The sequence below is a fragment of the Protopterus annectens genome, chromosome 16.part0, assembly GCF_019279795.1.
Source record: "Protopterus annectens isolate FY-2018-M chromosome 16.part0, PAN1.0, whole genome shotgun sequence".
NCBI classification, from domain to species: Eukaryota; Metazoa; Chordata; order Ceratodontiformes; family Protopteridae; genus Protopterus; species Protopterus annectens.
In genome coordinates, this window is record NC_056750.1 from 492,671,642 (window position 1) to 492,685,411 (window position 13,770).

General features: G+C 39.2%; 1 protein-coding gene across 1 annotated transcript in view; it reads left to right on the forward strand.

The window, feature by feature from the left end:
- Positions 1-13,770, forward strand: part of MAPKAP1 (MAPK associated protein 1) — a gene marked incomplete in the record, with an annotated part of 2,444,893 nt that overhangs the window by 861,687 nt on the left and 1,569,436 nt on the right. Inside the window, 1 exon segment of the mRNA XM_044057947.1 lies at positions 1,735-1,907. Within this exon segment, the coding sequence (XP_043913882.1) occupies positions 1,735-1,907 (173 nt within the window).

Consider the following 13,770-nt stretch of genomic DNA (forward strand, 5'->3'; position numbering starts at 1 on the left):
CCACTTACAGGAGTTGAAGCAAGACAGCTGTGTAAGACAACAGATTTTAGTTTGGCTCAAGGGGCACTGAAATCCTGCAGTAGCTTCTGAAGTTAAAAAAGTGCTCAATATTTAGTGGACAGTATGGCATGGTCACTGAGGCAGAGTAGCCATACCCGGTATAGGTTACATGTAACGAGTCCTTCGGTTAATGAATATAGTATGCCTGACAAGGGCATTGAGCATAGCTACCTTGATGTTACCAGTATATTTTATATTGTTAATATTAGGCATCCTGAGAGTTGGTCACAACTTGCTGTAAAACTACATGCAGCAAGACATGGAGTATAGTAAGTCCACTGTTGTAGGGAACTCCCAGGTTCATTAATGGGTGTGGCTTTTTCTTTGTTTAAATGACTTTGCTGTAAGGTTGAAATTATTAATTTATGTATTATGCACCACACAGAATGTGCTTGTGGCTTTGTAAAAGGTAGGAAAAGACCTGGCAAGTTAGGAGAAACGGTTTGAAATGTGGATTCGACATGAGTGTAGAGTAATGTACCAGAGAAACAAATAGTCCGGATTGATTGCACATTTCTCCAGGGGAAACAGCAACATAGATGAAAAGGGATCCTTTTTGTTTTAGATGCCTTAATAATAAAGCATTCATAGGAACAAATATCACAAAAGGTAAAAAATTGATCTGTTCTGTACAGTCCTTTGCTGAGGTGTCAGTGTTTACTTTTGGATGTTCTGTGAACTGAGGATTGAAGCAGTCGAAGTAGGACATCAAAAAATGTTACAGGTTCTTCAACAGAAGCTTCACAAAAAGAGGCTAAATAACTTGTGTAGTACATGTAGTACTGAGAAAAAGCAATGAAGCCGTGTCAGAACCCTTAAAATAATTGAAGGAAAACAATAAAGCATAAGAAGGCAATATCTTTTTCTGTGTGTGTTGGGGGGGGGGGGGTGCACATAAACTAGATGGTATAATCTGAAATTAAGAGGTATGAAGAAATGCATTTTTTTTTTATGGACAGTATGTGAAATAATTTAGAGATGCATAGTGTAGGTGTGAAAAAATCTTAAGATGAATATAAGGAAGCAATACACTGGCTAAGTAGGGTCTTTTATTTTATCCAGGAGGTATACAAGCAGAGGGAAAGTGTTAATTTTTTCCTCTCAGTATTCCATCCAAGAGATTATTCCAGTTAACTTTCTTTTTATCAAACATGGCTGCACTCTTTTTGTGCCAACAGTGAAAATACTACAGTAATAAGGTTCTTAATGGGAATAGTGCATAGAAAATAACATACAATTGCTTTGCACTTTCTTTATAGTCAGTGCTGAATTTGGAAAAGAAGTTAACTGAAGCTGATGATATGTGCTACAATTTTAAGGGTTCATTGAGTGTCAACTTTTAAAGCTGTGTTACTGCATTTCTGTTACATTGATTTTCTTTTTCACAATACTGTTATAAATTACAGTGAGCAAATCAAGTTTTTGCAAAAACAAATTAGGAGCAAGACTTGCTGCTATGCTTGAAATTTTTTTGCGATTTTTGAAATGCCTGCCGTTTTATCATTATGATCACATGTTCTCAAGTCAGATTAAGCGTACATACCTGAAGCATATTTTGATATGACAGAAGCATGGCAAGTGCACACATTCATTTGTCACAGTTCTGGTGTACTGTAATGTTTTGTTCTCTGTTTTTATTTCCACTGACTTAAATTTATTGTTTGCTTCCCCCAGGGCCATATTGGTACAACAGCGACTAAAAAAATTGAAGTCTACCTTTCGATGCAAACAGGCCAAGACAAAATCTTGCCAATGACTGTGGTGACTATGGCAAATGCAAGAGTGCTTGACTTAATCGGGTTGATATGTTGGCAGTACACAAGTGAAGGACGAGAACCTAAACTAAAGTAATCAATGCAAATTTATTTTCCTTTTCAGCTCGTCCTTTTTAATTTTTCTATCCATTGTTTTTGTTATATATGTATATATATATATATAAAAATAGGTACCACAGTAACCATCAAATCTTTTTTCTAGGAGTATTCAGCTTTTATGACATTATCTTATTATTTTAATAAGAATCCTTTCTTATAAAATGTCTAATTTGCCATGATCTAATGGGTAGTTCACTCAGTCTGAAGAGCTGCATCTCAGTTTGAGTATAAGCAGCTTGTACATTTACATTTCATGTCTGCACATGTGTATGAGTTTGGAAACCTGGGTGTATGTAAAAAAAATGGTTCTTGCGTTTGTCAGTAGGATGAATTCCTTCAGCTGGCTCAAACCAAATTTAAAATAACACAGAAAGCAAGAAATGTGTTGGCTGTGGTTGTTTAGTTTGAGGATTTCAAAGCACATTATTCAAATGGATTAAGTTCCTCCTACTCAGTGACCCTTTTCTTTATTTGTTACACCCATGAAGAAAGTTTCCTTGTTAAATTACTTTCTGAAATCTTCCAAGATGAACTGCTGTATAGAGGTCTATGCATATCTGACACTGAGCATTACTTTTTTGCATTTTAATTTCAATTGTTATATAGAATAACTTAAAACAAACGTGTGAACTGTTAGAGCATATAGTTTTTTTTAATACTGTTATTTGCTAAACCACAGCAATTTATCTAATTTTCACTCATAAAGCTTGCTTCTCTTTGTCTGTGTGTTCCCAGTTTTTGCTGAAAACTGGAGCATTTTCAACTTAATGAATAATCATTTGGGATGCAGAACAGTTTTCTAAATATATATGTCCTATAAAATAAACATGTAAGGTTTGAAAACCATGAGACTTGGTGAGAAACATTATTAGGCATGAGCGCCAAGATGAGTCTAAACCTACAACGTTGCAGTTTTCTAGCTGATTTAGTAGTGTTACTATAATGAAACTTCACTTTGATATACTGTATGAAAAGTAAGACTTTTTTCTTGCTTGTTTCATCCATGTCAAACACTCTTTTCCTTTTATTCCCTTTCCAGACATTAACAGCATTTGCGCTGTTCTATGTGTATACTATACTGAATGAAAGTGGTAATATAGTGCTAATTTAAGAAGGCCAGAAATTCTGCTGCTAGAAAATCTTTAATTAGACTGCTAAAGGCTTTCACACTGATATTCCATCCTGATGTTATATTCCTTAACTAAGCTATAAATATGTGGTCTTACGTTCTACTAGAAATATCTTCTCCCCTTCTCATTTAAGTATTACTTCATTATGATGCTGCAGCAGGTATTACTTCAATTTTAGCAGCTCCTTTTATTGCAGACACTGTTATCTGAGAGTTTGTGGTAATTTCTGAACTGCAAGTTGCACACGCTTCCCAAGTGCACCGCATTTTGAATTTTCTCCACTGTAGCACCTGGCTCTTTAAACTTAAAATCTGGTATTAGAAGCTTGTGGAGTTTTTTGAGAGGCCAGAAAGCCTATGTTAGGGAAACATTTGCTCAGAACTGGACAGTATTCACAGTTTGCACTTATGATCATCATTTTTATCTTTCTGCATCTTCCATTTTAGTTGACTTGGATACAGCCTCCCCCCCCAACACACACACACACACACACACACACACACACACACACACACACACACACACACACACACACACGTGCCTCTCAACCTGTTAGAGCAAGAAGTCTGGACAAAGCCATAAATAAAAGTGGGACAAAGGCCCAAAAGTAGGGGAATTTTTTAAATATTGCTCATATAAACTTAGAAAGTTGATAGAATAACAGGTTTTGTATTAGCATGAGTTTTCTGAAGGATATAAAGTCTGATAATTAAATGTCTGTTGTTATTTTCTAACTTCAGTCGTTAATGATTTACCACTAATTTGTTTGAAAACCACAATTCTATGAAAAAGGGACCAAATAATATGAGGCCATAATCTGGACATTATGTGAAAAGGTGTACAGTTAAGAGGTATATACACACATACACACACACCACATACACACACATACACACACACACACACACACACACACACACACACACACACACACACACACACACACACACACACACACACACACACACTGTGTTCAGGAATAATGTCCAACTAAATTTTGAAGTAGCACACAGAGTTCATTATGATGAATATCTAGCTTGTCAGAACTACACAGTCATTTCAAGCCAACAGTTAATGCAGCATTGTGGAGAGAGATGGTGAATGATAGATTTTGCTTCAGTGATGACCCTTGCAATAGTGTATCTGTCAGATGTCTTTCTGCTTTCTGATGTTAGTGATTAATCCAGACTGTTTTCTTCCAGCTTTAAAAAGATGGTATCTTTCTTGTACTTCTGCTTCTCTGGTATCCATTGACAGCAGCCCTCTCGGCCTCTCACAAAGCAGTTTTACCCAGTAGCATCTTCAGCTGGTCTCTCTCTTTTAAAACCATCAGTCACTCAGTTGTATATCCTTTCAATCATTAATTAATTAATTTATCCCATGATAAGCCATTTAACTGTTTTCAGGCTTGCAAGAGAGTGTCAGCCTGTCTTGGTACTCATTGGGAACAAGACAGTAAAATTAATCCTAAATTGGGTGCCAGCCATTTACAGGATGTACATACATGCACACATGACACATACACTCAATAACTCATGGCATGCACATCTATGGGTACTTTGCAGATTTACCTTTTTACCTACAACACATACTTAGAATGTGGGATAAAATTGGTGTAATGTGTAAAAACCCATACTTTACATAAGGAGTACATACATAGTGCACATAGGTAGGTACTAGGCTATTTGCCCTAGGGCCTATATAAGCCTAGCCAAAAAGGTATCCTGGCTTTCGCCACCCACGAAAATTATTTTCTTGTGCCCCTGTCGAACAGAGCCACAGAAGTGATCATCGTTGTGAATTTCTTATCTCCCATCCAATCATCAAGATTTTTCTTGAAGAGTGCTAATGAGGAGCTTTGTTTGATATAGATAGGTAGTTTGTTTCAGAGTATGGGAAGTCTCTGGGACAGGGCTCTATCCCTCCAGCATGTCCTGTTTATTTTGGTGACAAGGTTTAGGTCCCTAGAGCGTGTAGCTCGGAGGGATTGGGATTTCTGTAAGTGGAGCATGTCCAACAGCTCTGGGTTTGTCATAGCTTTGTATGTTAGGCAGAGATCGCCTCTGAGTAGGCGATATGCGACGGAGTAAAGCTGGAGTTTTTTGAGATGGTCTAAGTAGGGCATCTGTTTGAGGCCGGTAATCCTCTTTGTGAGGTATTTCTGCAGACTTTCCAGTTGTTGTAGATGTCTTGTGAGGTACATACCAAAAGGGGTCCTGTATTCTATAATGGGTCTGTTGAGTGATGAGTAGAGGGGAACAATGATCTCTATTTTCCTGGATGAGAAACCTTTTGTGATGAGGTGTGCATGTAGAAGGATTTCCTGAGTACTGTGGCAATGTGATTATCAAAGGAGAGACTACTGTGTCTACCTGTGTCCCAAGGTCTCTTATCACACTTTTGGTGTTGAGTGGACTACCCCCTATGCGGTAGTTCATGGGTACAGAGTTTTTACCCAAAGGGATGACAGTGCACTTTTTGGCATTGAGTTTTTGGCCATGGCTTTGACACCAGGCATCTGTCTCAGTGAGGCCCTTTTGTAGGATGTCCACATCGTTAGGAGTTTCGATTATGGCTTCTAGTTTGCAGTCATCTGCGAACTTTGTTAGCCTGTACTTCAGAGAAGTAGATACCAAACAGGAGAGGACCCAGGACTGAACCCTGTGGTACTCCACTTGTCACTGGTCTGAGGTTGGATTTGGAGTCTGCTACTTTCACAGTGTAGGTTCTGCCAGTGAGCCAGTTGGCATCCCATCTTGTGACATAGGGATTTATACCTAGTTTAGTGAGTTTATCTATAGTAGGCACCTCAGGAAAATTCATCAGTTGTGTGGCTTAATTTACAGTCATTGAGTACAAGAAAATGAGTTTTATTTGGGTGGGAAAATTATTTCTGATGTAAATCCCTTTCTTTGCACCATTTTTCAAAGTTAAATATTTTATCATTAGCTTTATGAATAAATAAATTGTTGACAGAAGAGTAGTGTATCAGAGAAGTGTGGAGACTGTTTACCAAACTGGGTATTCCCTTTCTCTCTCTCTGAGGCTATGCATCCTCACAGTTGGTATGTTTATGTTGGGATGTATGCCCAGTGCTTTTTTTCCCCTCAAATTTATGTTGCTTGAATTTGTATTCATTGAATTAATGTCTGTGATGTAAAATTGTTTTGTTTTCTTTTCCAATATTGATTGTGCACTTAATTATTATGAGGCAATTTTACATTACTTGCTAGCTGCTGAGTTATTTGGAGGGTAGTGCATCTCATCCATGCTTAAGAGTCACAGCCATCTCCTGTATTGACCCCATAAACAACTGTTGCCATCCATGGGGTTTGTTAGGCAAGTAGTTAATGGATATGGCTTGCCTTGTCTGTCTTCCGTATTATGCATGTACACCACACACACACACACACACACACACAAACAATTTTGATTTATCAGTCTGCCTCCTGCATTGTTTTTTCAGGTGGGTAGAAACTGGAGTACCCAAAGAAAACCCACACAAACACGGGGAGAACATGCAGACTCTGTACAGAAGGCATAACATCCCTTTATTCTTGAATAAATATACCCACAGCAGAGAAATTGTCCCTAGAGTCTGTCATTTGCACAGCATTATTATTTTGAGGTCAGTTTAATACTGGTCTTGTACTCTGTGCTACAGTCAAAATTACTTAAATAAGGAGACTAAAATCCATGAAAGCTGTTGTTTACAGAATTTACAGAAGTCTGGGAAAAAAAAAGAAAGCTGAAAATAAGTCTAAAAAATTTGGGGAAAAGAAAATTGTACATTGAGTTTTGGCGCAACCTTTATGCCCTATGCTATTGAGGAGCATACATGTGATGTATGGCATACATTAAAGCAACCTAAAGGCTTTGGTATACTGGCAGGACATCAGGCCACCCTTGGCAGGGGATTCCTATTGTAATGAATACTGAAGCAGTGAAGAGAAGGACATTTACCATTGTGATAAGATTTTACACAACTGTACTCTCCCATTCATTTCTGGTGAACTCACTTGTTCAAAGTACTTTAACAGTATATCCAGTGTTGTATGCTATGAAATCACCAGGGTAGCTCTGGTTATACCAATAAGCAGGCTCTCATCGCCTCAAACCTCCCATGTCTATAATCACATCCCTTTTCTATTGCCATTCTTACAGGGAACATGGCAGACAGTTATGTTGATTTCTGGTCCTAGGTACATTTAGTCAGAGTCCTATCTATAGAAGTTGTTCAGGACCATTACCATCAATTATTTACACAACAGGCAGTATTTTTTTGATAATGCTACCAAAGTAAATAACATTTCCTGATAAGTGTTCCCCTCCCTCCTTCATTGAGCAGATCCCAACATTGTTACTTGCTCAGTGTTGCAAAACGTAGAGCTACTGTTGTACATATAAAGTTTGTGGCCTGACTAGTATCCTACCTTTTGACAAAGTTTGTTGTATTCTTCTGCTAGTCTTTTATTTTTCTCATTGCTTTTCCACCATCTTTCTCTAGAATAAAGAAAAAGCTTGATGGTGATTCTTTCATACACAGTTTTGAGTAGGCTGTTCCTTCTCTGCTCACAATTGTCCCTCCATTGATGTTCAGTTTGTTAAGTGTTCATCTTGAAATCGATCATTCATTACCTCCAGAACTCAGCATCTAAAAATGTATCAGAGCCTGATGAGAAAAAAAATGTTAAAACTGCATGGTACGTGAGCTTGAAGCATAGATTTAATCATGGAGTGGAACAAACTTATTTCTCCTTGTCCTTGTTACCAATGAAAAATCATTGTCTACATACATCCTTGTGTTCCCAATAAGTTGTAAATCTCATTCTTTTCCTGCTTCTGTCTTCAAGTTCAGTTAACATTTCATTCATTTCCTCCTGTACTGCTTTATTTGCAGTCAACCAATCTTTTACAGAGATTATTATTTTTCTTAAGATCCATTATTCCTGATTATGTCTATTTAGTGCTTCTTCCTTTATTCTAGGCCTGTTCTTAGTTTTTATTTAGCTTGTGAGTGTGCCATTAAGTTTAACTTTATCCACCTTTTTCACAAACCCTGCCTTTTTTTCTTGCCACTGGTTGGCCACCCACATGGAGACAAATGCCCTCTTCTTGCACTTCAGTTCTTGGAACATTTTATGAGTGTTTTTGCTTGTTTTGCTTTTTCTTGGTAGACATTGTTGCACTAATGTCTAAGGTGTTCTGTTTAGGTATTTTTAACACTCAAAGGTAACAAATTTAGTTTATCAGCTGTTACTTGTGAGGGAGGGGGAGAGAGACAGAGGAAGGGGAGGTCTGTGGTATCTTTCCTTCTACTCCAGTGCTGTACCAGAAGTTTCACTGGAAAAAGATTTTGGAGAAAATTTTAATTAGTGGAAGTCATCTGTTTCAAGATATTTTTTACTTCATAGTCATGACTTGATTTTTCAAAAAAAAAAGTGCCCTGTATGCTTTTTCACAAGTCTGTCATGGTGCAGGATGATTTACTGAGCAGCTGTGCAGACTATCACCTTTGCTGAGCAGTCTTGCACTCGCACACAAGCGTAGTCTAAATAATAATGCAGGAGTAGGTACCAGCTTTGTATGTTTGCCATTACAACAGAGGGAGTATTTTAATAAAGCGCAAGTGGCCATGTAGACATAGGCTCAAGAACATACTTCAGCTCTCTGTATGCTGGACCATTGGTGGTCATCTCATGAAGGTTGATCTCACCACTTGCATTAATTTCTCAGTTCAGTATTCAGATCCATTCTAGCTACGACTTTTTGAAAAATGTCACCTTTTTTCTTTGTCTTGTCAAACAAAAACTTTTAAAGAAAACCAGTAGAATCTTCCACAGGTGTAGCTGTTGATTTCTGAAGACTTATGAGCTCTGGTGTCTAGTCCTCTTATAAACTTAAACGAGGACTGCGTGAAGTAGTAAAGAAGTGTCCTGTTAGAAAAAGAATTATTTAAAACTAGAAAAACTTCACTTGTGGTCTGTTTTTCATTTCCTTGAATAATTTCTGAAGTTGAAAGATCTAATTAGTAGAACTCTCTCTCTCGCTCGTTATCTAATCTATATATATATTATATATATATATATATATATATATATATCAATCATCATCAGCTTCTTTCGGCTGTTCCTGTTAGGGTTTGCCACAGCGGATCATCTGTTTCCATTTCTTCCTGTCCTCTGCATCCTGCTCTTTCATACCACCCGCCTGCATGTCCTCTCTCACCACCTCCATAAACCTTATCTTAGGCCTTCCTCTTTTCCTCTTACCTGGCAGCTCCATCCTTAGCATCCTTTTCCCAATATACCCAGCATCCCTCTTCAGCACATGTCCAAACCAACGCAATCTCGCCTCTCTTGCTTTGTCTCCAAACTGTCCAACCTGAGCTGACCCTCTAATATACTGATTCCTAATCCTGTCCATCCTAGTTACACCCAGTGCAAATCTTAACATCTTTAACTGTGCCACATCCAGCTCTTACCCCTGCCTTTTTGTCAGTGCCACCGTCTTCAACCCATATAACATAGCTGGTCTCACTACCCTCTTGAAGACCTTCCCTTTCACTCTTACTGGTACCCGTCTGTCACAAATCACTCCTGACACTCTCTTCTCCACCCATTCCACCCTGCCTGTACTCTCTTCTTCACCTCTCTTCCACACTCACCATTTCTCTGAACTGTTGATCCCAAGTACTTAAACTTATCCACCTTTACCAACTCTACTCCTTGCATCCTCACCATTCCTCTACCCTCCCTCACATTTACACACATATATTCTGTTTTAGCCCTGTTGCCCTTCATTCCTCTCCTCTCTAAAGCACATCTCCACCTCTCCAGGGTCTCCTCAACCTGGTCCCTACTCTCACTACATATCACAATGTCATCTGCAAACATCATAGTCCACGGGACCTCCTGTCTGATCTCATCTGTCAACCTGTCCATCACCACTGCAAATAAGAAAGGGCTCAGAGCTGATTCTTGATGTAATCCCACCACCACCTTAAACGTATCTCACTCCCACCGCAGTCCTCACCAATGTCACACTACCCTTGTACATATCATGTACCACTCTTACATACTTCTCTGCCACTTCCGACTTCTTCATACAATACCACAACTCCTCTCTAGGCACCCTGTCATATGTTTTCTCTAAGTCCACAAAGACACAATGCAACTCCTTCTGACCTTCTCTGTATTTCTCCAACAACACTCTCAGAGCAAATATTGCATCTGTAGTGCTCTTTCCTGGCATGAAACCATACTGCTGATCACTAATCATCACCTCCCTTCTTAACCTAGCTTCCACTACTCTTTCCCATAACTTCAAGCTGTGACTGATCAATTTTATCCCTCTGTAGTTACTGCAGCTCTGCACATCACCCTTATTCTTAAAGATAGGTACCAGAACACTTTTTCTCCACTCCTCAGGCATCCTCTGACTTTCCAGAATTTCATTAAACAATCTGGTTAAAAATTCCACTGCCATTTCACCTAAGCACCTCCATGCTTCCACTGGTATGTCATCTGGGCCAACAGCCTTTCCATTCTTCACCCTCTTCATATCTGTCCTTACTTCCTCCTTGCTAATCTGTTTCACTTCCTGATTCACTATCCCCACATCATCCAACCTTCTTTCTCTCTCAGTCTCCTCATTCATCAGCCTTTCAAAGTACTCTTTCCATCTAATCAACACACTCTCCTCACTTGTGAGTACGTTTCCCTCACTATCCTTTATCACCCTTACCTGCTGCACATCTTTCCCAGCTCTGTCCCTCTGTCTAGCCAATCTGTACAGGTCCTTCTCTCCCTCTTTAGTGTCCAATCTCTCATACAACTCTCCATATGCCTTATCCTTAGCCTTTGCCACCTCTCTCTTGCCATGTGTCTCATCTCCTTATACTCATGACTACTTTTTCATCTCTTTGACAATCCTACTTCTTCTTCGCCAGCCTCTTCCTCAGTATACTCTCCTGTACTTCCTCATTCCACCACCAGGTCTCCTTGTCCTCCTTCCTCTATCCAGATGTCACACCAAGCACCTTTCTAGCAGTCTCCCTTGCTAGCTCTGCTGTAGTTACCCAGCTATTCGGCAACTCTTCACTGCCTCCCAGTGCCTGTCTTAACTCTTCCCTGAACTCTACCTCACAATCACCCTTTTTTAACTTCCACCATTTAATCCTTGGCATTGCTTTCACACTCCTCCTCCTCTTCTTGATCACCACTGTCATCCTACAGACCACCATTCTATGCTGCTTATCTACACTTTCCCCTTTCACCACTTTACAGTCTCCAATCTCCTTCAGACTGGCCCTCCTACACACACACACACACACATATATGTATATGTATATATATATATATATATATATATATATATATATATATATAAAATGTGTGTGCGTGTATATGTATATGTGTGTGTGTATATATATATATATATAATCTATATATATATGTATATGTAATCTATATATATATGTATATGTAATCTATATATATATGTATATGTAATCTATATTTCTGTATATATGTATGTATAGCTATGTATCTATATATAATATGCGTGTATATATATATATATATATATATATATATATATGTGTGTTTGTGTGTGCTAAAATATTTCTAAACATCATGATATGGACAGTCAGAATGTTGACCTAAATATCTAAATGCAAAATGTCCACAAAATTAAGTGCATCCAAAATAAATGTTTTAGCAGGAGGCAACTCACCCCCACACCCCTGTTAATTATGTATACCATGTGCGAGGTTGCACAGTAGTGGGGAAAAGGCATATCCCCTTCCTTGCTATAAATTTTGATTATATTACTATTTTGTTTTTTTATTAATATTTTAACTGTCAGTATTTTGATGGTTAAATAATTTAGATTACACACACACATGTATAAAAAACACATCATTCTGCATCTGAAAAGATGGGTAGTTTATGTAGAGCCCCACCCCACCCCAATATATAATCTCTACAGGCGTTTAAAGGCTGAACCAGGTACTATTTCCCTTTTTTTTACAAATTTCAGGATATGTCAGCTGAATTTACTAATCTCCTCTTTAAAGAAGAATCAGTGTTTGTAGACAGTCCTAGAAGGAAGATGTGAATCTCTTCCATCTTGTTATAGCTATAAACTTCCCAAAGCACATGGTAAAGGACCAGAGCTACATTTCAGAACAAAGTAGAAGAAACAATGCTGATGATACCTGACATCTTCCTGCAGGTGATGATGTGTGCCTGTGATATAGTGTATAATTAGCTAATGTCTTCTGATGCTACAGTTTCATTTAGAAGACACACATTACTCAGAATTCAGCAGTTTCCAGATGATGTAAACACTGAGATACAAGACGCCTGCGTAAATATTGATAACTTTGAACTGGTGACTGAGGGAGAATGACAACTGCCAATACAGCGTGCGTCACTTACCTTCTTCACTGTTTAGAGGTTTCCTAATGCATGAGGACATTTTTTAGGAAACCGCATGGACTTCTGTAACAGAGACAGGAGAAGATAGCAGCATAAGGCTCATTTAAAAAAAAAAAAAAAGCTTTAGTACTTCCACATCCTCATTTCCCCTCCCCTTGGAGCTCTTAATCCCTGCAGTGGCTCTCTAGAACTCCACTAATGCTGCTAACCATGGGAAGCGTACATGGCTCTGCCCACATGGTACACATGGTGATGACAGACCCCTAGGCAGTGTGTGCTGTTCCAGCTTGTGCTCAGCAGCCGATATACCCAGTGCTCCCTCTAGATGTCACCCAAGCAGCAAGCCAGAACCACGTCCCTTCCCCCAAGGTTAGGTGAGCTGACGGTGGTTGCTCACTTCCATGTCCCAACCCCTCCAGAGCCTGTGCCACCAAAAGAATACAGGTTGTTTGGACTGCTTTCAGGGCTTCATCCGTCCACGCTATGAGAGGTGTAAGTTTTTATCATTGCAGATTTTCCTTCCAAAGGTTTCTTCAGTGTCTGGATTTTTTTTTGAAAGCTTTTAGTTCCCTACAGACCTCTGTTGATTTTCCTTGTTAGATCCTGTTATTCTCTATGCAGTTCCCCTATGTCAGTGATGAGGGCTCAAGTAAAGGCTCAGACTGAGGTGGGAGTTTTCTCTTGCCCCTGTGTTTCCAGTGTGGCAAGGGAAAGGTTCTGTACAGCTTTCTACTTTGAAGCCTCATCTCTTGCCCCTGTTTGGAACTGGTAAAGTTGAGGGTAGTAGTTCATCTGTAGGTTCCCCTTTTTGCATAGAAACCATGTGCTTCTTTGGTGATGACCATCATGTCAGTGTTGGTAACCTTGGTTTCAGCCTTTTCTGAGCAGAGTACTACTAAGGCAGAGGTTATCTGTGTCAGAATGCTGACTTGACCACAGTGCCAAAGTTCTTGCTGCCATTTAGGGTACTGATGACCTCTGTTTTCAATGCCTTGGGCCTGAAGCCTTCCAGGTCAGCATCAGTGTTTTCCTCAGTGCTGCAGGCCAGGGTAAGGGTGCATGTTGTCAAGTCTGCGGACACCAATCTCTCTCCAGCAGGATTGCTTGACACTTTTAGTACTGATGTCAATTAAGATGGACGATATCTATGCAGTACTCTTTGACTGAAAAGTCCTAGGGCTTTGCACCATTGTTGGCTTCAGCTCCAGAATACCAGGAATCTGAACTTTTAGCCAGCACATCATCGCAACAGAACAAGGGAAT